The sequence below is a fragment of the Gallinula chloropus genome, assembly GCF_964237585.1.
Source record: "Gallinula chloropus genome assembly, chromosome: 1".
In the NCBI taxonomy this organism is placed as follows: Eukaryota; Metazoa; Chordata; class Aves; order Gruiformes; family Rallidae; genus Gallinula; species Gallinula chloropus.
Genome location: NC_140085.1, coordinates 183632663 through 183659349, shown reverse-complemented (window position 1 = coordinate 183659349; position 26687 = coordinate 183632663). Strand labels below are relative to the sequence as shown.

Genomic DNA, 26687 nt, shown 5'->3' with positions numbered 1-26687 from the left:
GCAGCAGCGAATCTCCATTGTCTGGAGACTTATAAGTTCACATTTGCAAACGTTTCCCGAGAGGAAACAAACAGGGGGTTGAGTGTCTGCATTTCCTTGAGGGTGGGAAGTTTCATTTGCCCGTTTGCAATAGTAGCCCATTTTTCATTCAGCCAACTATTGTTGACATCAGGTTGAAGTATGCAGCTCTGGTATGCTCGCTAAACACTACCATTCTTTTAAATTGCAAGCTGGTGGTAAATTTGAGGGCCCACTCGTTTACAGCACAGATGGCATTTTGTGTTTTTCTTCTTCTTTTCTCTTTTTTTTTCTTTTTTTTTTGGCCCAGCGATAGGAATTAATTGTACAAAGGAAAAATGATGCTGATAAGCTCGGGGTGATAATCCACAGTTCTGATATAGTATGACCAGTTTATTGAAACAGAGCGTGCTTTCTGTCCCCTTGGACTTCATCACTTTCACATGACTGAAGATTGCTGGAAGACGTTTAAGTCCTTCCTGACTGTTGGATTTCACCCTTCCTCCCCCCCCCCCCTTTAAATTGTGTTTCTAACAGTTTTGTTTCAGATTAATTTCAGCTTTAAAAAAAATCAGGACTTTACAGAAACAGAAGATGACCTGAATTGCCTCCCCCCTCTCCCCCTTTCCAAGAGTGAGAAGTGTCCTGGCTTCTGGCTATCGCAATGCTTGTGCCCTAACGGGATTGTAACTTGAGGAACAAATACTTATCTCCTGAATAAAATCGTAGCCTCTGCAGAGGAGGGATTGAGCATACTTCTTCCTAAACGGCATAAAAAGTATCTTCACAGCTATGGAAAGCTTAGCCCTGTGTAGACTGCCTGGATAGATTTGTTCTACCTTCCTTGGCAGACATTAATATTCTGGAGCAACGTTCTTTAGAAGAAGAGTGGGAGGTGATGAATGGTCATGAGGTGTTATATTTTTCTTGGATAAACTGAGGAGCTCAGGATCAAATCTGAAAAGGGAGATTGTTATGTTGTATGGACTTTGCTCCCTCATCAATTGAAAAGGGTGAAGGAGCTCTGAAGCATTCCCTGCTCCCCACAGTCTTTCTGCAGAGGAGGAGGTGTAAGGTGCCAAATGTGTTCTGGCTGCTGAAGGCAGAGGTTTGCGATGGAAGCCGCTGCCAGCCTGGTCTGTGCGCCTGCTCCTTACTTTTGGGCTGAGGTCCTGAAGCTGGGGTACAGTGCTGTGGCTGGGAGCTGCCATCCCTGTGTCGTGTCCCCTCTGGCCCAGGGGCTCCCTGTGCTATGGAGCTCCCCACTGCTAGAAAAGGGCCTGTTTATTGTTGTTCTTCCAGGTTTCGATCGTTTCTGTTTCTTTCCATTGTTCAGCTATGAATCCCCCAGTATCGCCCTGCGCTGTGGAATCATGCTGAGAGAGTGCATCCGCCACGAGCCCTTGGCCAAGATCATACTTTTTTCGGAGCAGTTTAGAGACTTTTTTAAATACGTGGAAATGTCAACGTTTGATATAGCTTCTGATGCCTTCGCTACATTCAAGGTAAATTATTCCATCCCTGCATCCTAGTGTTGTGTCAAAACCGGCACTCCATCAGTAGTCACCACTGAATGTCCTGTTGCCTTTAAACTGGGTGGCTTTTTGTTGTTCAGTAAAGGGTATAATTCATCCTTGGTCTGTTCGCAACAGCGTTTAAAACGGTGGTCGAGGCTGCAGAGAATCTTTAATTCCATACATTTCACTAATGTTTTTCATCCTGATAACCCATGGGCTTTTATGCAACCATTTAAAACTCAAATTAATCATGTATGGTCTCATAAAATACATAACCTTTCTGTCTCCCTACCTTCCCTGGGAGACAAAACCTCTACCCATCATGACAACAACTAGTAAGCAGGGGGAATCGCTTAAAATTAGCTTTTAAAATCCTCTGATTGAAGTTGAGTGAAAATTGCCAGATTTCTTGGAGTTTGTATGTGACCATTATCTCTCCTGCAAGGTGCTGGGATAGTCTTTGAGCAACAATTTGGTGAGAGCTGAATGCAAGGAAAAGATTTATTTCTGAAAAATAATTTAAGAGGGCTGGGGAGAATTCTTTTCAGGTAAAGACTCTTCTAAATATAGACATAACTCTTTTTTTTCTTCTATCATTGAGTTCCTTGCTGTCATAGAAACAAGTTGTTCATTCTCTCCTCTGAAAGCTAATTAGAAACATGATTAGATAGACCTTAGGAATAACTGTAAGGAATGTTAGATATCTGAGTTCAGCTCAGCAATTCAGCACATACTGAAACCCAGCCTCAGTTTTCACCAGCCCAATGAGTGGGAAATGTTTGGTTGGTGATGGACATTCTTCGCCCCAGCAAGGAGGCACGATGGGGACAAGGGTCAGTGAAGCTTCAGCAAGGACCACAGGCTGCTATGACCCTCCCAAAAAAAGAGGTATTGATATCGTTCCTGGATCTACAGCTGTGAAACTTACTTCTGTCCCCTGTGGACTGAGTATATTTTTAGCAAGATTTAAAAATAGGGCTCTACATCCTCACGTGCACTGGAATGAGAGGAGCATGAGGGCAGTTCATCCTCAGACACAGGGGAGAAATCACCTTGTAAAATGCTTGGGGAAAATCTGTAAACTGCATTTCTTTTTAAATGGCCTGACCTGATACAAGGTCAGTTCTGTTCACCCCATCTCCTATTTGCCTGTTACTCTGAAGAGCTGGGACAGCGAGAAGTGATGTGGAAGTGATTGAATTGTGAAATAGGGAGTTACTTCATTTCTAATACCATAAAAATCAGTGCTGTGGCTGCTGGCTGGCTGGATTACCAAACTTCCATTTTTGGTTCCGTTTCCCCCCACATTGGGTTTGCAGTGTTGCCACTGGGGTGTCTGGATCAAAGCTGAGAGCCCTGGATAGTCTGTGCACCAGAGGAGGGCTTAATTAAACGTGCGTTAAAGTCTGGGGATATTTATAGTGTTGGGATTTTTTATGATCTGGAGATGTAGTTCTTAATTAAAAGTCATCAGGTGCATTGCAGAGAGGAAATGGAGCTGCTGAAAATTAGGAAGGCAGCTTGTGTTGAGAGATGCAGTCAGCTGTGGAGGGTACCAGCAGCTGTTGGGAAGAGTTACAACTGAACACTGCTGCTCCCTGCTCTCCTACGATTTCAGATGAAAACCTGATTTTGGATTATATTCCGTTTGTGCCCCCTATTGAAAACTGGTGTACTTGCCTCCCAAGTGCCCTGGTAAAAAGCTTGTGAATCGTGTTTGTTGCACTCAGCTTTTGAAACTGCTGTCACCCCAGTCCTGCCAAACAAAGGAATGGATTAAAAACATACACTGGATTTTACAGCACTCTGCTTTCCTCTTATAATTGATGGCAAAAATAAATTAGAGGATTAGTATGTAAAGGATTTCTTGTGGAGCTGTAGAGGATGTGCCTGTGCATCTGCTTCAGCTGCTCATCAGCTTCAGGCTCTGACTGTGGGTAAGGAAACCCAGGAAAAGATGATGAAAAGGAGAGCAACCGATTCACCAAAAATATATCAATTTGAATGGGCTTCATCAGGCATTTATTGTGATCAGTATTCTGTTTTAAAGGAGGCAGTGAGATAAAAATTAAATACCTCAAACTGGCCACTTCATTTCATAGCTATTCATCCAGTAAAGTGACTTGATTTCCACTGGGGCTGAACATTTGCATCTCTGTCACTGTGAACCAGCACTCCCAGTCTGTGGGAGAGGCGGCTTTGATTTAAATTTGAGTTAGTTGGCCTTTTAGCATGGGAAGCATCCCACTCAGCTGTCTAAAAGGTCTGCTATGGCTTGTGTCAGTAAGCCCGCCTTAGACAGAAAAAGAACGGTAGAAAGGGTTCACCCTGCCTACTTGAGATCCCTTTCTGGGGAGAGAGTGGCTGTGGAAGGAGCCTGGATGGCCTGCTTAGATTGGTGCCTAACTATAGGGCTTTAAAAACATAAATGCACATATATAGTGGTTGAATTTGAGTCTGTGCTGTTGTCTTCACTGGAGATGAGTGAGAGCAGATGATCACATTTAACCTACTCTTCCAGCTGTGGGGTAGTGTGTAGATCACTTTTGGCTTTGGGGCTACAGCTGATCCCTCCATAAAGGGTTAATTTACCTTCTTCCTTTCCCCCAGCCCAGTTTATTACAGTGCACAATGACCTTAAGAAAAGGTGGGAGGGAACAGGAATATAAAGAAAGAGCTAGAATAGTTTTATATTGATACTGTTAGTGTTAACTGAGTTCTCCTTAAAATCCTAGCAAACACACAATGCAGTTTGGTTTGTACATGCTTTCTGCCTATAGAAACTATGTTGGAAATACCTTCTAAAAGATGGCCTGGTAAAAAAAAACCCAAGCTAGAATACATCTGAGAATCAAGGGACATCAAACGAGCGTGCTCTCTCATGTAACCTTTCTCTGTTCTTCCCCAGGACCTGTTAACGCGACACAAATCGTTGGTAGCAGAATTTCTGGAACAAAATTACGATGCTGTAAGTGTAAAGGATACAACAGATTTGTAAAGCTGCTCGTGCTCAGCGGGCAGAAGTGCACTTTCAGTAGGGTTTCATGGTCCACACAAAACAGTCACTCAGGACTGCAAAGCTAAGCCTTGCTTTTACTTGAAGCAGAATCCTCGCACGGTGTTTGAAATGCAGGTACCCCCTCTGCACACACATGGGGACACGTGCCGAGGTTTCAGGAGAACTTTATCAAGTTTTAGAGCAAGTTGCATTCCTCTCTGCGTGCCCCTTATCCCCTCCTATGTGAATAGAGTTGTCAACTTTGTAAATAGACCGTGAGGGAAAAAAGCATATAGATTTTTAAAGAGTTTTCTGGTGTGCCAGCACTGATGGGACCATACCACTGTCATTTGTAATACTCTGGGACAGAGGAGAAGAGTCACTGGAAGAAGTTTTAACATCACTGGAAATTACGTGTACCTAAGTGGGGGACTGAGGTATGAGTGCTCTTCTTACCATCCTCAGGCAAATTAGTCCCTTGGTTTGCTGCCATTATTCACTTTGATTTTTTGGCTCAGTTTTGAACCAAATGTGGGTCAGAAAAATTCCATTGCAATCAACTAAAACTGGACTGATAAGGATCATGGAATTAGACTACAGGCTATGTTCTCATGTTACCTGAGGTATTCTTTATTTCGTTGCCAGAGTGAAAAAGCTGAAGACTGTTTCTTTCATTCTAGAGTTACCAAGGTTAAATAAAGATCAGGCTTATTATTGCTGAGTCACAAATGCAGCTTAACTGGAGCAAAATTAGTGTCTCTGCTAATCTTTTCTCTTAGTACTGAAATACTGGCATTAGAACAGTCCCTGTTCTACTCTTATTTAACATTTAAAATTTTAAGTATGAATTGTGGAGAGTAAGCATTTTAAAAAGATGATTCTTGGGTAGCAGTGTTGGGTTTTTTGCTTACTTGGTAGATGGTCTGAACGTACTGGAGTCTTCTCACTCAGTCTTCTTGACCATAAGATTCCATTGGCTCAATCCCACAAAAGCCAGCACATGCCCAGGCCTACAGGAAAGCTGGAGAGGGACTGTTTAAAAGGGCATGGAGTGATAGGACAAGGGGTAATGGCTTTAAACTAAAAGAGGGATTTAGTTTAGATACTGGGAAGAAATTCTTCCCTGTGAGGGTGGTGAGGCCCTGGCACAGGCTGCCCAGAGAAGCTGTGGCTGCCCCCTCCCTGGCAGTGTTCAAGGCCAGGCTGGATGGGGCTTTGGGCAACCTGGTCTAGTGGAGGGTGTCCCCACCCATGGCAGGGGTTGGAATGAGATGATCTTTGATGTCCCTTCCAACCCAACCCAGCCTGTGATTCTGTGACTGTGAAGGTGCTGAAGGCAGGTGGCACATCACAAAAGGAGCTGTTGGTATACGCCTGTATGGGATGCGTTGGCGTTATTTTGGGGCAGTGCATTAAATCACAAAGCAGGTCGTGACCATGATATGGTGAGTGGATGTTACGTGCTGGACCCGTGTGCCCTGGCAGCAGGTTCACCCTCTTGTGAGAGAAGGCTGTACAGGCACTGGCTTACTTCTGTCCTAGTTGGCTCGCACCAGCTCCTGTTACATCCAGTCCATATGTGGTATCCCTCTCTGCAGTATTTGGAAGAGGAGTATTCCTGGGCTGTAATTCACTGTGTGATAACCAGCCAAAAAAAAAAAAGGCCATGAGAGGTGGGCCTGGCATTGCAGAGATGTGTTAGAAAATGGCTTTGTTGTGGTCTGTGCTGCTCCTCTGGGGTGGGAAGGGCTGGGAGGAGGAAGGATGGGCACGAATCGAATGAGTTTGTGTTTTTTTTGTTACTCTAGATCTTCGAGGATTACGAAAAACTTCTTCATTCTGAGAATTATGTAACAAAGAGACAATCTTTGAAGGTAAAGTAAGGTTTCTCAGCACTTTCCTTCTCAAGTTGAACTCCATGTTATGCAGAACACCACGATGCTTACATGGCAATGGAGCAACCTCCTACTTTCTAACAAAAAAGAATGCTTGGGGAAGCTGCTCTTAGGATATACAAGAGCTGACCGTGACTTCTATCTCCTGGATCCCTGGTGAAGCATTGGGCTGTTTCTATGGATCGAGCACTATAGTTTTTCCCCTGACCTCAAATCTGTACGTTGGTTCAGAGCAAACTTCAGAGTAACATGATAGTCTCTGGTGCTGCTACAGCACCAAGCCTGACATGACCTGCATTTGGGACCAGACAGGCGTGTTAATGTAACATCCCAGTGAAATGGAAGTGTCTTTGTGGGACCGCTGCGCTACGCTTGCTTCTGTCCTAGCTGGCTCATACCAGGTCCTACTATACCCAGCCAATATGTGGGAACCCTCTCTGTAGTATTTAGAGAGTATTGCTGGTCATTAAGCATCTCACTGCATGGTAACAAGTCTAGCTACTTCCTTTTTTAAAGGTAGTGACAATGAAATCTCCTAGACAAGAATTCTGGTATCTTGCTGCTTTCTTTGCATTGAAATTAACATGTGAAGCTGGAAAAAAAATAATATTATTTTTTCTTTTTTGTACTCATGTTTCTAGCTGCTGGGTGAGCTGATTCTAGACCGACACAACTTTGCCATCATGACAAAATACATCAGCAAACCAGAAAACCTGAAGCTGATGATGAACTTGCTGCGAGATAAAAGCCCCAACATTCAGTTTGAAGCATTCCACGTCTTCAAGGTGAGCTAGTGTGAGCTGTAGAGGTAGCAGACTTTCTCTTTTCCTCATAAAAGTGCTTTTCAAGGTGGGCCAGAGAAAGCCCAGAAAATTATGGCGAAGAATGGGGTTTATGCAGTCACTTCCAGCATTGAGAATGTGTTAATTGAAAACCTTTCTATCATTCAGCCTTTCATTTCTGTCTGCCTTCCTGTTGTGGTTTAACCTGGCAGGCAGCTAAACAGCACACAGCCATTCGCTCACTTTCCCCCCTGCCCCAGAGGAATGAGGCAGAGAATTGAGGGGGAAAAAGAGTGAAACTTATGGCTTGAGATAAAGACAGTTTATAGGACAGCAAAGGAAAATAAAATAACAACAATAATAATAAAATATGCAAAACAGGTGCTGCACAATGAAATTGCTCACCCGCTGACTGATGCCCATTCCCAAGCAGCAATCCCCATGCTGAGCATGACATCATATGGTGTGGAATATCCCCTTGGCCAGTTTGGGCCAGCTGTTCCAACTGCACCTCCTCACAGCTTCTTGTGCAACCCCAGACTTTTCGTTGCCAGGGCAGGAGTTGACTTAGTATAAGGACTACTTAGCAACAACTAAAACATCGGTGTGTTATCAACATTATTCTCATGCTAAATTCATAACACAGCACTATACCAGCTACTAGGAAGAAAATTAACTCTATCCCAGCTGAAACCAGGACACTTCCTTCAGCTGAGATCCAAAGAAGCATCATTTTGGGTTGGGCTGAGGGTTGTCACTCAAGTAGTGACGAGGTGAATGCTACAGGTAACAAGATACACAACTTCTAGGTAATATCCAGGTTACCTTCCCCCAACTCTTAGGTCATTTTACTGTGTGACTGTGGGCAAAGATAAGAAAAAAAGGAAATCTTAAAGCTGTACACGAAGACCAAAAGTAGATGGTGCTGGTGCTGTGCATCAGCATGAACACAATTTGCCTTTAAAGGTATTAAAAAGATGTGGTTAATCTGAGCTTGAAATTAGTTTAAACCTTCTGCCCTTTTGCAGTTATTATTAATGCAGTCTTAATTACCAGGCCCAACCAGTGACCTTTTTTCCATGAAGATTAATGTTAATAAGTGAAAAGTTTACCATTTTCCTACCAAAAGAGTTCACTGCTCTGTGACAGAGTGGGAGTTGGATTGTTATATGCAAAACTACTTTTAATTTGGAATGAACACATTAATTTCAAACTATGTAAATAGCGTTGCTAATGATTTTCAGAAGAGGAATATTGAGCCTGTAAGGATATCCTTCCCCAAGATGGTTAAGAAAGATACCAGATCACACCAAAAGGCATGTGTGCTATTGCAAAAAAGGTTACATCACCCTCCACAAATTCAGGGTGACTTGTTGAGTTTTGTACTTCTGCCATTTCTGATTTGGAAAACAAAGCTTTCAGATCTCCAGCGTGGAGGTTTACAGGATGGACAGCATCTCCAAAAAGCTTTTAGTTAAAAAAAATAAAGCTTCAAGGAGGATTAAAAAAGAATTCTTCCCCCCTGCCCTCCCCACCCCCCCCCCCCACCCCGAAATAAGCAGCTTTGTAAGCTGTTCCCTTGCTGACTTCCTTCACAGTCAACTGAACCACTGTAACTTCTCCTCCTCCTCCTCCTTATCAGGAGGTATGTGGCTCCAAGATAAGAGAGCAGTCAGGCTCAAACCACTTGCAGGCTTTGAGATGCCTATGGAGGGGAGGAATGAGAGGACTGGGCTCTCTTAGCCACTCTGTGAATAAGCGCCAGGGTTTTTAGTATGAAACACATGAGTTGCTGTTCCTAAATTAATGACAGGCATGGTCCAGGCCTTGGGAAAAGCTGATTTTCCTTGTTTTAAGAGGCATTTCAAAAGGATTTGGAATAACTTGAAAGGATTCCAGTGTGCAACCATGTCACGTAATGCTGTTTCTCCCATTCTGCCTTCCCATTCCTCCCTTCCTTTCCTTTTCCAGTATGTTGCATCCCGTTTCCAGTTAGAGTGGAGACATTGTAGGCTCAGCCTTGCTTGACCACTTGCAATTGCTGTCATGTGGACATTGTTGTGGGGAAGCCACGGACTCAGAGCAGAACTGGATCAACTGAAACCTGCTGGTTTCTAACCACTGGCAGCACACTAGAGTAGCTTCAGAGGTGCAGCAGAGCTCCCCTTCTAGGTCCTCACCGAGGATCTGGGTCAGCTGGGTGTAGAAGCAGTCAGCTTCTCCCCAGTGGGCAGGGTAGGTATAGGGTACCTTATAAAAGATGCACCGTGAATTGGATTTGTAGAGTGGGTCAGAGAAGAGTGTTTTCCTCTCATTTCATTTCTTGAATGGAATTCTAACTTCTTGAGAACGACTAAAAAAATCCTTAAAAGTTCAAGAGAATGGGGAAAACCACTATGGGCTGGTTGTGCCCTGTCCCACGGTGTCCCTTTTCTGGGTTAGTGTCCCTCAGCCTGGTTCTCTTGTCAGCTGTAATAATTCCATGCTAATGTAACTGGGGGAGGAATCTTTTCCTCAGCTTTTAACCTCATAAATTTTAAACCATGCCTGCATTTTTAAACTGTGCTTGCAAAATACTGGTGCAGTCCTGGTTGGAATTACAGTAGACTAACCACAGTGATGTGAAATCACAGGTCTGCTGAGAAGTGGGTATTTGCTGCTCTGCCTAAGGTGCCAAAAGATTTGGGTTAAATTACCTGATTTAGATGTTTCACCAGTTAGACATTTGAAATGAAGAAGTGCTTGTTTTGTAAGCATCCAGATTCCAGCACTCCTGTGCCCCAGCTCACCCCAGGGAAGACAGATGACGCGTACCTCCCTGAGGCAGTTTCTAATCACTGAAGATTCGAAGCTGTTAAGAGAGGAAAATGATGAGCACCTCTAGTACAAAAATATTTTGCAGGAGCATTTTGTGCCTGAAAATGCCCAGTACCCCTGCAAGCTCTGAGGGAAACAGCCAGTCTCTCTTGACAAAGGGAAATAGCCAGCATCTTTTAAGCTGTCTGTGGAGACAGGACAAGGGGCAATGGCTTCAAGTTGGAACACGTGAAATTCCACACCAACATGCGGAAGAACTTTTTCACAGTGAGGGTGACAGAGCCCTGGCACAGGCTGCCCAGGGGGGTTGTGGAGTCTCCTTCTCTGGAGATATTCAACATCTGGACACCTACCTGTGCGACCTGTCCTAGGGAACCTGCTTTGGCAGAGGGGTTGGACCCGATAATGTCTGGAGGTCCCTTCCAACCCCTACAATTCTGTGATCTGTGAATCATTTCACTCATCCAGGATGCTTTGGATGGGAAATAGAAGACAAAGAGAGCACCCACTTGCAGTGCTTTCTTCCATTCTCTGTTGAGGAAATGCTTGATTTTCCTCCTAGCGCCAGCTCCTTCTCTTCTTTTTGCCTGAACAAAATGGAGCTTCTGCCTTGCAGCACCATCCCAAAGGCCTCCAGCTGCTTTGTAAAGCTGGATGTCCCAGACAATGTGTGCATAAGGATTAGCCAGTATTTAATCATTAAGAAAATCTAACACACCTCACCCCTTTCCTCCTCCACTGCAAATAATCCAATGGGTTTGCCTAGAGCTGTGGGCTTTGAGAGTCACCAGTTCTTCTATAGATTCCAGTGGCAAGGTCCCAGTCTTGAGCAGGTGCCCTTTGAGGAACTTCTGGGCTACCCAGTTTAAAAAGACAGGCAACTACTGGATAGAGTCCAGCAGAGGTCTACAACGGTGATGAGAGGACTGGAGCATCTCTTGTATGAGGAAAGGCTGAGAGAGCTGGGTCTGTATAGCCTGGAGAAGACTGAGAGGGGAGCTCATCAATACTTACAAACATCTAAAGGGTGGATGTCGAGAGAATGGAGCCAGACTCTTCTCTGTGGTGCCCAGTGACAGGACAAGGGGCAATGGGCACAAACTGGAGCACGGGAAGTTCCATCTCAATATGAGAAAGGCCTTCACTCTGAGGGTGACAGAGCACTGGAACAGGCTGCCCAGAGCGTAGTGGGGTCTCCTCTGGAAGTATTCAAAACCTGTGCAACCTGCTGTAGGCGATCCTGCTTTAGCAGGGGGGTGGACTAGATGATCTCCAGAAGTCCCTTCCAACCCATTCAGTGATTCTGTGACCAACTGTTGGGCAGTGCTCTTCAGCTCCTCTGATGGATTTGTGAGAGTTATTAGCAGAGAGTTTGGCTGTAGTGGAGAGCAAAGCTTTCAGACATAGGTGAACGTGGTGCAGGTATTCCTCTGACCTTATGCATTTACCAGTAAAGCCTAATAACAAGCTCTCTTGTCTTTCACATAAACAAGTGGATTATTTTGAAGAAAACACCCTGTAGCCATTAATTCGGATTATGCAACATTCTTCTTCTTAAGCAGACATTTAGCAAGATACATTTTACTGTTGGAATCTAAAAATAGAATGGGTACACGGTGTTGTGTGACCTTAGTTTCATTTTTCCATTCTCTTTCACGCACATTGCAGCGCTACCTCCTGCAGCTTGCTCTCCAAGCGAGCGCACGTAACTTGACTGTTTCTGCTTGGTACAGAGCTGAAGCCGTGTCTGTGGGGATGTGTCCTCTCTGTATCTTAGCTCATAGGGCAAAAGAAATGTTTATATGAAGCACTATGCTATAAGCAACATGAACTGGGCAGCATTTCTGTGGGCATTTTACTGACACAGGAAGACTGTGTAAGTCTTAAAATGCCCAATCCTGAGTATCCAACCTCTGTAATGGGTTTTGCCCTGCTGTAGCCCCAGAGGGTGGTGATGTCTGGTTATTAGTTAAAGGAAACAAGGTCAGATTCTCTAATCAAGTGATTTTGGTCACATTCTCTAATCAAGTGATTTTTGTGGTATTGTGGTTGAAGAAATCCTGGCTTTTAATGAAGAAGAGAGCAACAGTTCCACCTTGGACAGCTTTTGAAGCTTCAGGGTTGATTTTCATTCCAGGCCTTTTGCAAATATTCACAAAATGGGTCTGTGCTGAAAGGGCTATTTTTAGAGGTGGAATTTCAGTATGAGTGCTCTCTTTATTTTGGTCTCCAGCTCAGATATCTGAATTAAGTGCTCTAGAACACACAGCCTTTCATAATAAAACCATAGGTGAAACAAAGTTCCCTGTGAAGTGTTTTAGCTTCAGTTATACTTCATTTTAGTAGAAATTGTGTTGCTAAGGATTTCTGGGGTTTTTTATCTCTTACTCTGTGACAATAGAGAGTTCTGAGTGTGGGGCACTCTTTTGGGAGGAAAAGTCTCGTGGTGGTCCTAATCCTGGGCTTTGTGAAGCCGATCAGTTGATACTGGCAGAACTGATTCTGTTTGCTTAGCCGACCTATTGAATAACATTTCAGGAATTTTCTGGTCCTTTAGCATTTTCTCTTTATGAGTCCCTGTTGACACTGAGCAAGACTGGCAGCCGAGATGATCTTTGTTTGAATGTTGGGTTTGACAGTTTTGCAAGGGGAAGATTATAATCTATAAATAATTGAGCAGGAAGATAAACAGGATGTGATGTCTTCTATTAAACTAAGTTCTTTTATTCTTCGCTGTGGTAATACTAGTTGTAGGACCAATACGAAACGCCGGCACCTACTAGGTTTCCAGTTCTGTTTGCAAACCAGGTAGCTTTTACAAGAAGAATGATTTAAATTCCTTCAGCTCGAGCATCAGACCTCTTATCTTTATAAGGAAACCCAGTATTCACTGAAGGAAGATGTTTGGCACGTCAAGGTCAGGCTGTAATCAGGTTATTTCTGAAAGTGTGGGTCCTGTCAGTGTATTCGCTTCATTTCTTCTAGTCACAAAGAGAGAACTGAACTCCAAAATTTCAAACTTTCAGTGAAGATCTGTTGCAGTTACTTTACTCATCCCTGGTTGTAGGCTTACATACTACTTTTCTCAAAGGAGGCTTGTCCAGATGACCTGGGACTTACCACAGTCCAACTCCTGGAAGTATCCAACCTCCATCTGTGATGACCTGGAGTAGATCAGCACATGGGGAGCTGCATCGTGGGACTATAAAAAGCTCCTTTAATTTTTCATATGGGGACCTGACATGCACCAAGAGCAGCATATCAAAGTTATTTGCATGGGAAGGGATATTTCTTTCAAATTTTGCAGGCAGTGACAGAAAAATCAGCTATTGACAGCTCATTAAGTGTAATGAGAGCTGTGAACAGGCTGAATGACACACTGATAGATGTGTCCCTGGTTAGATGTTGTACTTTGGGTGCTTGGAGGTTGGTACAGGAAAGCTGCTATTTTAGGGTGGCTGCACCGAAGGGCTTCTTGTGAGTTGGGGCGGTTGATGCTACTCTTCAGAAGTTTTAGGAGGCAAGTGGGCATAAAAATAAACTATTTGAGATTATAGCTCAGAGTAATCAGAGAAAGGAAATGTGGAGGCCTGTGCAAAAAGAGTGCAAATAACTGTAGATAACATACTGACGCAGGGATCAGGCATGGCCAGTAGATCAAGGCCAACTTTGTAAAGGGCTTCGGGCCTTGGCTAGGGAGCCTTCAGACAGGGGCTGAAGCTCTCTCCCAGAGAAGAGGGAGAAGTACCTTGAAGCAGAGACTCCTAGGAGAATAATCACAGAATTGTAGGGGTTGGAAAGAACCTCGAGAGATCATCAAGTCCAATGCCCCTGCCAAAGGAGGTTCTTTAGGGTAGATCACACAGACAGGCATCCAGATGGGCCTTGAATATCTCCAGAGATGGAGACTCCACAACCCCCCTGGGCAGCCTGTTCCAGGGCTCTGTCACCCTCACTGGGAAAAAGTTCTCCCACATATTGGTGTGGAACTTCCTATGCTCCATCTTGAAGCCATTGCCCCTTGTCCTATCCCCACAGACCACTGAAAAGAGACTGGCCGTTTCCCTCTGTGTCCCACACCTGAGATATTTATAAACATTGATCAGATCTCCTCTCAGTCTTCCTTTCTCTAGGCTGAACAGCCCCAGATCACTCAGCCTTTCCTCGCAGGGGAGATGCTCCAGGCCCTTTTAACATCTTTGTGGCCCTCCACTGGACTCTCTCCAGGAGATGCCTGTCTTTTTTATACCAGGGAGCCCAGAGCTGGACACAATACTCCAGGTGGGGCCTGACCAGGTCAGAGTAGAGGGGGAGGATCACCTCCTTCGCTCTGCTGGCCACACTCCTCTTGATGTACCCCAGGATCCCATTGGCTCTCTTAGCCAACACTGGCATCTCTTAGCAGGGCACACTGCTGGCTCATGGCCAACCTGTCATCCACCAGGACCCCAAGACTCTGCACTTGCTTTTGTTGAACCTCATCTGGTTTCTCCCTGCCCAGTTTTCCAGCCTGTTCAGGTCTTGCTGGATGGCAGCGCAGTGTTCCTGCGTGTCAGCCACTCCTCCCAGCTTTGTATCATCGGTGTACTTGCTGAGGGTGGATGCTATTCCCTCATCAAGGTCATCGATGAAGATGTTAAACAAGAGGAGCCCCCTGAGAAGGAGTGATCCATAGGAGACAAGAGCATAGCTAGAGATTAGGGCCCTTATGGCGTCAGGATGCCAGGCTTTAAGAGTAGATGCTTTGCCTCACCTTTATGGAATAAAAAAAAATAGTCTTACTTCTCTCTCTGAGCAGAAGTACTTAGTGTGGCACTGCTGATGTGTGCTGAGCCCTGTTCCTTCCCCAACGTTTTCCTGTGCGTGGCATCTTCCACACAACTTGTTACAAAATCCCTTTCTTGGGGGTTATGAAGCCTAGCGATGGGTCCAGTCTGAATCCTCTCCCAGGCCTTACCAGGTGTCCTTTCTCGGGGCAAGGGGCTGCCACACAGACCCCAGGATGTGGGGGCGGGGGGGGACGGGACGGTTTCCTCATCATGTACTACAGCACCTCTTTGTGCAGCTGGATGTGGGCCAGGTTTTCCTGTAGGCACAATCTCAGCAGGGATAAATGAACCTATGGAAGAGCCCTAGGTCTGGAGCCAGCAGCTCCAGAGCCGGGCAAGTGGTGGTGCCGCTTGCGCTCGGCTGGACAACATGCCATTCTGTACTGTCAGCAGATGTTTGTTTTCATTCTGGTTTGAACAGGCTTGGAGGGAAACTGGATGTTTTCCAGTCCTGTCCATCCTTAATTTCTTCTCATCGGGTAGAGAATAACTCGAGTTATTTATGTCATTACACAAGCGCTTGGGCGGTGTTTTGTTGACCAGCCATGGTAACTTCGGTGAAAGCCAGATGTGGGAGCTCCTCCCAGGGTGACCAGGGGTGTGCTGCTCTTGTGTTCCCACCGCCGGCCCCCCATGACTAACATCCGCGGGGCCACATCTCTGAGGCATCCTAAGGACCCTGGGAAGGGCTTGTCACTGACTGCCTTTACAACCAGCTTTGTTTCCTGTCCTCAGCCCCTGCCTGACGTGGGGAAAATGTTAAAGAAACAGTGTCGTGGTGTAGGGAGTCATGTTCCGAGCTGGAAAACTCTGCAGCTTTAGGCTTACAGGAGGAAAAATCAGAGCCTGGCAAGGTTTGTCTTCAAAAGCTACTATTTGAGAAGAGCAGTAAGCCCAGAGCACTGGGCTGGCTGTGCCAGGCAAGTATGTGTGTCTCACGGCACCTCCCTGCATTGATTGCCACCCTCCTCTGCTCGGCGAGGGCAGCGAAGGTTCCGGGTGCACCGCCATACTCCTGCTGCTGCTGGAAATTTCCATGCTCCCCGTGAATGGATTAGGCAGAGGGAAGTGGAGCCTCTGACATATTTTTGCAAACCAAAACAAAGCTGGCAAGTCTAATTTTAGGCCTGGCTTAGTATGGAAATGATATCAATAGTGACACAAAGCTTTTCCGTTCTCCTGATAATTAATTGATGTGTGTTTAAGTCTCGCCTGTTGAAGAGGCTGAGGACTGATCACTGCTCTCAACAGCTGGACTTGCAATCAAGCCTTTTATCAACAAAGAGCAAAATTTAAAGGGAAGCGATACCACGGGCAGGCATAGCTCTGCTTTGGTCTGCTGCTGAACCAACATGTCTGGAACTCCCTTCTACCCCCCTCTCCCCACCGCCTTGGGACAAGGGGTGTAGCAGCAGAGTATCCGCCTGCCAGCCTTCAACTGATTTGATAGAAAATAAGTTACGGCAATATTCTGACTGATGTTCCCCCCACCCCCTCTCTCTCCCTGTGCCTGGTTTTGTTTGCATGTTAGGTTTTTGTGGCCAGTCCAAACAAAACACAGCCTATTGTGGAGATCCTGTTGAAAAACCAACCCAAGCTAATTGAGTTTTTGAGCAATTTCCAGAAAGAGAGGACGGATGACGAACAATTCACTGATGAGAAGAACTACCTGATTAAGCAAATCCGAGACTTGAAAAAGCCGACGGCATGAAGAGCTCCTCTCGTTTTCCACTGTAGGCATTAATCTATCTCATTTGTTAAGTTCCTCTGTGTCCCTTAAACACCACAATAGTGCTCGAGAAGGCACAGCAAGTGCCTGGTTTTTATTTTGTCTTTGTTCCTAGATGTCAAGAGTATATAGGGGGTTTTACATGAAAACTAAAAACCACAAAAATCTAGAATAATATATTATTTTTAGTCAAGACAATAATTATTTATGTCAGTTTAGAATCTTTCTGTAATAGAAGCTGGTTTGATGGATTTTTTTCATTTATGCTCGAGAAGAATGAACCTCTTTGCTTAACTTTATCAGCAAACTTAAGCTGTTGGTGAGTGCACAGAGTTAGGTCTTCCGAGGACTGTAACGTTGTTCCTTTGCACCTGTAGTTGTGACTCTGTTCTAGCACTGCACACGCATGAGACTGTGAAAGAGTACATTTGTCTCTGGAGTTACCTGCACTTAGAGAGGGGGTTATTCAGTCAAAGCAGAGGGAGATGAAAAAGCAGTAAAGGTCACATTTTTGCTTTATTTTTGTGTTCTTTCATCTTTAAGCTTTCTTTTCCTCTAGACGAGAGGTTTTCTATTCAGAGCTAGGGAATGGATGAAGACATCAGCCAGGTGAGCTGTTTCTACCTGCCTCCCATTTTCCTGTATGTGATTGTCGTGGTTTTAACCCGGCAGGCAGCTAAAACAACCACACAGCCGTTCGCTCGCTCCTACCTCCTGCAGAGGGATGGAGGAGAGAATCAAAAAGGGAAAGGTAAAACTTGTAGGTTGAGATAAAGACAGTTTCACAGGACAGAAAAGGAAGAGAATTATAATAATAATAATAATAATACTGATAAAAGAATACACAAAAGTGATGCACGGCACAATTGCTCACCACCCAAAATTGATGCTCAGCTAGTTGCTGAGCTGCATGCCTCATAGCCAGCTCCCCCAGTTACATACAGAGCATGACATCACATGGTATGGGATATCCCTTTGGACAGTTTGGGTCAGCTGCCCTGGCTGTGCCCCCTCCCAGCTTCTTGCCCCCTCCGCACCTTGTTGGCAGGCCACTGTGAGAAGCTAAAAAGTCCTTGACCGCTTGGCAGCACCTAAACCATCAGTGTGTTATCAACATTATTCTCATCCTAAACCCAAAACACACCACTACACCTCCTACTAGGAAAAGAATTAACTCGATTCCTGGCGAAACTAAGACAGTGCTAGAGCACAGGCTATTCCCACCAGCTCCAAAGCAGACTGATGAGGAGCAGCCCCGGGTGTGCAGTGCCCATGTACCCCCCAACAGGAAGAAGGCAAGAGCAACTCCCCTCCATCAAGACCCAAGCTAATAAAGTCATCCTGCACCTACTAAAATCAGCGAAAAGCCTGCTCCCAGCTTTGGTGGGAATAATTTTGGGTGGTGGCCAGAGCTACATGTCTGAATCATGCCTAGCACTAAGCCCCAGCACCAAGAGGAAGGTGGTCAGCAGCTTCCCATCCGAATTCAAACCCCAGCTGCGCGAGGCGGGCTTGAGCCGAGTTCAGCAAGGGGATGCCGAGATGGCCTCAGCTTGAACCGACGAGTGCCCTGGGGTCCAAGAGTCTGCAGGTGCTCTCAAAGCTGAGAGCATTTATTGGACACCTAAATCAAGTGTGAGAGGCCATTCAGCAGCTCCAGGCACCAAAGGCAACTTGTAGTCTGGCATTTTTCTATCCTTGTTCATCGCCTGTGAAGTCAGGTTCTGTGTTGAAGTTGTAGGAGGGGAAATCATTGCACTGTTCATGTTTTAAAGTCCAGTGTTTCCAAGGTGTGTTTGAAGAGCTTTTGGAGTCTTCTGTTTTCTGGCGGGAAATGACAATGTTACTCTGATGCTTTATTAGGAAGTGGAGTTTGAGAGCAGGGAGTGGACATTTCTTGAATTTTTCTGGACAGCCTAAGTTCTGAGTTTTCCTACTTGTAAGACAGTTATCTAGCTAAAACTCTGGCTAATGCTTCAGATAAAAAGGTGAGACTGAATTGTAAACACAGAACAAGACTTTTTCCTTCAAAAAACTGTTGTTCATTGGGGTGACTGACACTTTAATTTATGTGCTTTAGAAAAGGGATGCAATGGACAAAAATGTGGACTCATGGGTTGGTTTTTTTTTTCAAATGTCAGATATACACAACAAATGTACATCTTAGTTGCCTGGAATTAAAAAAAAAATATATATTTACAAACTATTAAAGGCATGATTACTGATCACCGTTTATTTCTAGCTCTGCTTTTTTTCTCCTTGCCTTCCTGGACAGCCAGACTCTGCGCAGTGCTAAATTCTTCTCCTCCTTTGCCAACCCGTTTCAGCAGATGGAGAGAGAGAGGGAGAGTGAGATGATCACTTTCTTCAGTTCTAATGTGCTCTGCAAGCATCACATGTGCAGCCCCTTCTGGCAGGGGGGCTGGCACCCCAGGCTGCAATCCAGCTTAGCCTGACTGCCATCTTCACCCCCCAGCCCAATGGGTAGTGCTGACCATCAGTGGTAGCTTGCGGGTTGATAAAGGACGGTCTCCAGAGCTGCAGTCCTCGGAGCTAGTCATTTAAGTCCAATCCTTTGAGACATGGAGCCTAAAACTGAAGGGTGCTTGGCTGTGCTCTGAGCTCCAGGGGTGGAGCTGTCTCCAGAGACACCTGTCTCTTGCCTCAGCTTCTGGAGTCACATGAGAACACTGGGCTTCCAGCCCCTTCTGCATGGAAAAAAAGTCTTTGATGGTGTATGGCTGGGGAATGCCTGCCCTGTACAACCTGAGTGTAAGCCATGCAGAAGTGCCCAGTGCATGGATGAAGGTGGTCAGTGCTCTGAGCCGCTCTTGTCTGTGTGCTCTGGGCCAGGGGGAGCATTCTGAAGGCATCAAAACCTGTCTGTAACATGACGAGCAAGGTTACACCCACGCCCTGGTGTCTGTGTAGGTGGGGATGGGGCAGGCCAACAGGGAGCTGCGCGGACGACGGGCCCCATCCCTGCAAAGGCAGCCTTTTCCAGTGCAAGCAGTCAACAGACCACACTGCTGGTAAGGAGGACTTGTGCAAAAGGGGTCTACAAGAGAAAGGGGGCCGGGGTGGGGGGGAGAATTGGTTTTACTATAAATTGACATGTGCCAGGCCCCTTGCAGCTTATCAGGAGCCAGTCCTGAAGTACATGCTGGCAGCACACCTCAAAGGAATTCAGTCTTCTCGAAGCTCAGCTTGCTTAGAAAAGAAAAAACAAAAAGACATGGTGACAATGAAATTAAGCACCATAATGATATTTCACAGCGGGTGGGGACACAGCCCTAATTAAATGAAAATGAGGTATTTTCTGATGCAACACTGAAATAACGATAGAGCTCCTAATTGCCTTCAGTGCATTCAATCAAGGTGGTTCTTCTGCTGAAGTGACTGCTCCCACCAGGAGCTCACAATTTCTCTGAAATTATTACCTAGAGGAGCTGTGTGATTGCAGGACATGCTTCATCAGTGAGCACAGGGAAGAAGATTGTAGTCTGCAGAGAGAGAGAAATAAGCTGGAGGACACTCAGGCTGCAGCTTCTCTATTCCAGTCCCCACCCAGCATTCAGGGGGGTTTGGATCATACGAATGAATCTCTGCCAAGATGAGATGCATTATCCTGCACATAAAACCTTATTTGATGCAGCAGAGTGCCAGGAATCTTGGTCTTGGGATTTAGGCAGCTTGTTCTGCTAAGAGAAATCTGGCTAGGAACATGCAGAAGAGCCTTCCTGGCCTGTAATGGCATGTACGCCAGCAGGTGTGAACCCGGGGGAGGATGCAGGACTCTGGCCTTCAAGAAAAGGCCACTTAAGCAGCTTAATCCATGCTCTGGGGACAAGATCAGAAGGAAAGAATGACTCGGACCTTGTAATCTAATGATAAAAGCACTTGCATGAGGGAGAGGAGATGGGGATCCCATTTGGTCTTGTCTGTGAAATTGGAACTAAGACTGCAGGCTTCTTTCCACAGGGTGCAGTGATGCTTGATCAGTTCTCTGGGCCAACAGACGCTTCATTTTTCTGTCTGAAGTAGAAGCACTTCAACATTTTGGCTGGAAGCCTCTTCCTGCAGAACACCTTATGCCTGGGGGTGCAGGCTGTTATGAGGTGGGAAGCAATAGGGGTTTTGGCCTTTGCTACATGAAGGGGAATTGTATGAAGCTCTCCCCCTTCTTGTCTAAGAGCTCTGGCATTAAAATGTAGGTTTCTGCAGCCTTCCACCGTTTCTGGTCTTGCACATGTTGGCACCTGCCACTCTCCCTGTGTGGAGCTACTACTCCATGTTTGCCTTGAGCATCACCCACTGGACTTGCACATACAACCTGCAGCATCAAGCAGCTGAGGACTGCATAGACAATGAGGATCCTTGCATTTACTGCCAAGCCATGAAAGCCCATTTCATAACTCTTATGCTGATGGACCTAAAGTGACCGGTTGCTCTCCTGTCAGAGCAGATGGGTGGCCAAAGTTCTGCCAGGCTGCAGTGCTCCTGGGGTCTGAGCAGGAGACAACCAGCACTCACTGATGCCTGGTGACAAAGGCAGGTTCCTTGAGGCCTTCCCTGCTGAAGCTGAAGTCGGGAGGGGGGGCGGGGGGAGGGAGGGAAGCTTTACATCTGTTTTTGGTGTAAATGCAGATGCAGTCTCAGGAACTCACGTGTTCCTCCTTCCAGCCAACACCTTAACAGAGAGTTCAGACAGTCTTTTTGCTGTTCAGAGCAAATCCAGGGGTCTGCTCTCACTGAGCGATAAGCCCAGTGAGCTAAGGAGTTAATTCGCTCAGGCTGTCTCCATACACATGCACCAAGTGTGGAGCAGCACAAGCTGTTAAGACTCTGCCTGAGGTGTCTCAGAGCCTCGAGCAGGAGGTCCAAACCCACAGCCAGAGAAGCAGATCTGCTGTGAGAGCTGCTGTGGCCTGGGCAGGAGGAAGAGCTCGAGTGCCTGACACCCCAGGCCATGCTGAAGTGGATCCTTAGCCCCTCAGCCTGCAGTGCGTGAAGTCGTGAAGTAGCAGCAGCTGGGCCAGCTCTGAGCTGGGCAGGCAACATGGGAGGAGGCTGCCAGAAAGCCCAGACTGACCCAGGTTAGAGGTTTGAGCCGTGTAGTTCAGCTGTATGCAAGCACCTCATGGGGCTATGACTTGGACCGGCTCCCCGGAGAGCCCCAGAGGCAGGAGGCCAGCCCAGTCCCTGAGTGATGGTCCTGCACCATGGTGCCTGCCCCTCTTTCCAGGAATGTGAAAGGAGGAAAAACAGTCAAACAAGCAACCCCTTCCCTGTGGCATTGTTTGTGAGTGGCTTTGCAAAAACCACAGTAAAAATAACCTTTCCCACTTCAGGCTGTGTCACAGTGAGTGGCAGTGTGGGGAAACCTTGTGCTGAGGGTGCAGTGCCAGCTCGGCTCTGGCCAAGCCATGGCCATGCCCAGCCGTGCCGCCATGGGGAGGCAGTTCTCCCACCCCAAACACCCACACCTGTTGGGCTTGGTATTGCCTGGGGTACTGGGGATGGGCACAGGGGGTGTCCCAGCACAGGCTGTGGGAAATCATTCTGCCTTGCACCATGCATCCAAACACTGTAACTCCCCTTGGCTAGAAGAGTGTCTGTTTTACATCACCCTGTGGCACTGGCAACAGCTGTGAGGGCTTTGATACCAAGCGTTAGCCCCAGGAAAAGTATCTCATGCCCTGGCCGTCTGTGAGACTGCAGCTACTTGTTGTGGAGCAGCACATGAGGTTTGTCCCAATGTGTGTCCCATGCCACCTGAACCTCCTCTCACCCTTGGTGTGCCTGTTTTGCTCCTTGGTAGTGCTTCTTCTGGCACTTTCCTTCAGGTCCGCTCCCCCTGCTGCAGTTTTTGGGAATGAAGGCTCATTGTCCATGGCTAGATGTGTCCGTTACCTATGTGTTTTAACAGTTACGCTGTGCCAGCAGGAACCTCCAGCACATCAAGGTTTCACAACAAGCACCTGAACACCAAGGTGACAAGTAGAAACAAAGCCACCTGACTGCACAGCAAGCACCTGTAAGTCACGGCACCACAGCCCAGCTAAAGAAACACAACACACCCAATTCCCCAGCGCAGCTCTCCTGGGGAGCTCTACCAGTCTGCTAATGGACTTACTTCTTCTGAGGGCACAGAGAAGACAGGACCCTGTCTTTGGGGCATGAAGTGTGTTGCTCAGCTCCTACGCATAGAGGCCCTTTATTTCCAAACCACCGGGTACTGTTACCTCTACTAACGCGTGGCTTTGACAATGCCCTTCAACTCAGTTGCAGAGCAGCTGGCTTGACAAGGGTTTGGAGCGCATTTAAAAATACCCTTGTCAAAGCAGAGCCCGTTGCATCTGTTCAGAGCTTTGTGCAAACACGCAGCCAGGGTTAGCTTTTCAGCAGGCGGCACACCCAGGCACAGCCCTGCCCTGGCAGCTAGCAAGGAGCAAACAAACCCGTCATTTGCTCAGGCAGATGGTCAGATGCCCAACGGGTTCTGTGTGCGTGGGACAGGCAGGAGCCTGCAGGGCACAGGTCTTCCGTGGGGGAAGCAGAGAAAGGCACCTCCTCCCTCTTTTAAAGCTGGGTGTGGGGGGGGAAAATGATATTCACAGACAGACTTGCCTTGTGCCCCAAGGAGTGTCAAGGGCAGAGCCGCAATTAGCTCATGGGACGGAGCAGGTTCTCGCTGTGGGCTGACAGCAATGGCTCATGCTTCCTGACAAAGGCCCAAAGGAAAGTGACACTGGGGACAGGCCTCCTGGCAGGCAGGAATGCAGCGTGTCCCAGGGGACGATGGCAGGCATTGCGGGAGGAGAGACATATGTTCATTCCAACAAAAGACCCAGCTCTCCTGCTAATAAATGCCACTTCTAGCCATGCAGCTAAGCTCCTCTGCTTCCACTGTTTTTTTGTTTCGTCTGGCTAAATTTGTCTTGCCCCACAATGTGAACGAAAGAGTAACTGCAGGTGAATGCACTGGCATTCATGCTATCTTACATACATCTTTCAGGTATTTCTGGAAGGACACTGGGGGCAGTGGGGGGAGGGAATATGTCTATGCTGGCATTTGTAGGACATGTCCCTAAGGCCTGGCTCTCGCTGAAGTTATTGTTCAAATGCTTCATGATTTCCCCAGGCTCCTTCAACCTCTTATTTTTCCTACAAGTTAGAAATTTAGCTGCCCTGGGGGGGGAAATTCACTGGCAAAACAGTGAGGTGACCTCACCAGAGCCAAAGTAAAGATAGTTGAGCAATGAAGGTGAAAAAAAATACGCAGGCAGACTGGAAAGGCTTCGTTATCGATAATGTACCTCTCTAGTGCCAGTGATTAACATGCTGCAGTGCGAATCACCATCTACAGCTGGAAGAGACCCTATCCCTTCAGCAGTGCATGTGAAGGGAATTAACGCACAGTGCTCCTGTGGCTTCAGGAGGGTATCCAGTGCTGGGGCAGAGCCTGGCTCCCCCAAAAAGCAGCACGGGGAATTTCAGGCACAGAGATGATGCTTGGAGGGCAGAAGATAAACGTCACCCTGCAAAACACCCCAGGGAAAGGCGGTGCGCAGCGCTTTCCCCGCGTGTGCCCAGCCCGAACACGGTTAAGCCTGCGCTGCTGCTGCGACCCAAGCAAGGCCTCTCTCTTCCTACACCACAAACGCGCCCGCCCCATTTCCCCCCTCCTCCTCGTTACGCGCTGTGCGCCGTCTCAGGTGTTCTGGCATTTCACACGCAGCGGCAGCACACCCTATATCTTGTGCCGCCTGCAGCGGCGGGATGTGCTGGCTGCCCCCGGCGGTATCTATGGTAAAACATCCCTGCCGCGACAGACGCACGGACACTCGGCCCCACACACCCCCCGCCCGCCGCCGCTGCGGAGCCGGGACCGGGAGCCCGAGCGCGGCTTATTCGCCTCAGAACAGCGCCCCCTGCCGGCCACGTCGCGGCGCTGCAGCCCCGTCGTTCCCGCCCTCCAGGAGCAGGTGCCGCTGCGGTGGTGAAGCAGCCCGTTTAGAGCTGGGAGCCGCTCTGGGGGCTTGTCCGAGTCGGGTTCCTTAAACCGGCCACGGAAAGCAACACGGCAGCAAATTGCCTGCTCTCTTCCCGCATCAAAGCCTTTCCTGCCCCTATCGTCTCACCCGGGGCTGTAGGATTAGCCTCTGGCTGAGACCCACGCATGGGTACACCCAGTTTCAAGGGAGTGTTTTGGCACCGACCTCCATCTTGGCTCTACTTGTATCCATCCCAGTAGCAGGAGGTGTGTTCCAGTGGGAAGTATCTTGTGTTAGCAGCCCCCTACCCCCTCAAAGAGCAGCCCAGCACCTGCAAGCACCTAAGCCCAGATGCTGCCAGTGTGTAGGTATGCAGCACACAAACCCAGTGCGTTAGCAGGCAGGTGTGCAGGTCTGGCAAACCAGGAGGATCCCGAGGAAGATCAGCAAGTGTTCGGCAACAATTCTCTGCAATTAGCTTTCAGTGTGGAATGGAGCTCAGCTCTGCACACGTGGCACTGTGACCCTCTTCGTTAACGATATGGCAAGACAGATCTATTAGAAATCGGCACACACCATCCGCTGCCTTTTCTAGTGTATAAGCAGTGCTTATGGATCTAACAAATTAAAGCCAAATAGATATTTGAAGTCTGATTTGCAGGCAGAATAGCTGAAACAAACAAAAAAATCCTATTTAGTCTCTAAAGCTTTTCAAAGTAGGCCCGAAATTAAATATGGTTTTGGGAAGCCTGTACCATTGCCAGCTCGGCTGAACGTGCCCCGCTGACTGCTTGCTGTGTGTCCACAAAGACATTTCAGTTCAAGAGCCCTTCTGAAGTGCATCTCTCATCTGTCCCCACAAACTGTGTGTAGCTCTGTGACATGAGCTAGTCTTGGCATTCACTGAGCAAATTCCTTTGGGATGAAGTGAAACAGAAGACAAAACGTAGGAATAGCCCTAACGCACTCCACTGGCTAATGGGCCTTCAGCCCACTTGCCCATGCTGGAACTAGATTGATATAAACCCCAGATGGATCAGGCCTTCACCTCCTCCGTGGTGACTCTGAATCCAGATGCCTGCATATACTCATGCAGGCAACCTAGGGCAGAAGGCATGAGGCACAGCAGGGACCGATTTTATTTCTGGATGGTCAAAGCTTCACCCAGTTGTATCCCTTCCAAGAACACAGCTGCGGAGGTGGCAGCTCATCCAATGCTCCCAGCAGCAGGTCTTACTGTCCCAAGGAGGGAATTAATGCTGATTAATGCTCATAGGGCTGAGGGAAGAGACCCTAACCCTTCCCCCAGGCTGGCAGGAGGCAAATTCTCATGTTGAGACAAATTCTTCAGGCAGAGCAGAGGGAGGTGACACAGCTCGGCAAACAGTTGGCAGTTCATGGGCAAGGACAGCACTGTGCTGGTAAAGCTGTGAGCATTTCAAAGCACTCCGTAAGGTTTCTAATAACCCAAAGCACTTAAAAATACACTTTAGTACTTACTGTTGGATTAATTTATTAGCAGAAAACATGTTTTGCTGTAAGGCAGACAATTAACAGAGAATTTCTGTAATTCTCAGTCAAGAGGCCAAATTATTACTAATAGCTAATACCTGCAATTAAAATGACTGCTTTGAAATGAATGGAACAGACCCAAAATGCATATGGGAATTTCCTACAATATATAAAATATATAACTTTTACATTTCTTGATTTTAATTACATTGCTTCTTTTGTGTAAGAAACATCCTAAGAGTTCATTTGCAAAATAAGCACTGCAGGAGATGTCCAGTCTTCCGGGGCTCTCCCTGGTAGGCAGATGACATGCATAGTAGCGCCTATGGAGTCCATGATTTGAGAGAGAAACCCCATTCACATTGTTCCTTTTGGCCAGGATACAGACCCTAATTAGTCATCCCAGTAAGAATTAAAGAAGTAGAGTTATGCTGACAATCAGAGCCTACAGAAACTTGTGAGCCTTTGGAGGAAACTGGGAAATACAGCAAGACAGAAATAAAGCCAGACTTCCAAGCTTTCAGCCTTGAAAGAAATTCCAAATTTGATGGAAAGTTTTGTACAAAAATCCTCTTCTTAAAAAATGATAAAAA

At 46.9% G+C, this 26687-nt stretch overlaps 1 protein-coding gene across 1 annotated transcript in view; it reads left to right on the top strand.

Moving 5' to 3' along the window:
• The window catches only part of CAB39L (calcium binding protein 39 like), a gene marked incomplete at its 3' end in the record, with an annotated part of 48503 nt that extends 31936 nt beyond the window's left edge, over positions 1-16567 (top strand). The window contains exons 5-9 of the mRNA XM_084273736.1: positions 1355-1523; positions 4444-4503; positions 6342-6407; positions 7070-7213; positions 16388-16567. Coding sequence (XP_084129862.1) covers positions 1355-1523; positions 4444-4503; positions 6342-6407; positions 7070-7213; positions 16388-16567 — 619 coding nt within the window. The remainder of the gene's footprint in view (positions 1-1354; positions 1524-4443; positions 4504-6341; positions 6408-7069; positions 7214-16387) is intronic.
• Positions 16568-26687: the final 10120 nt, after the last annotated feature.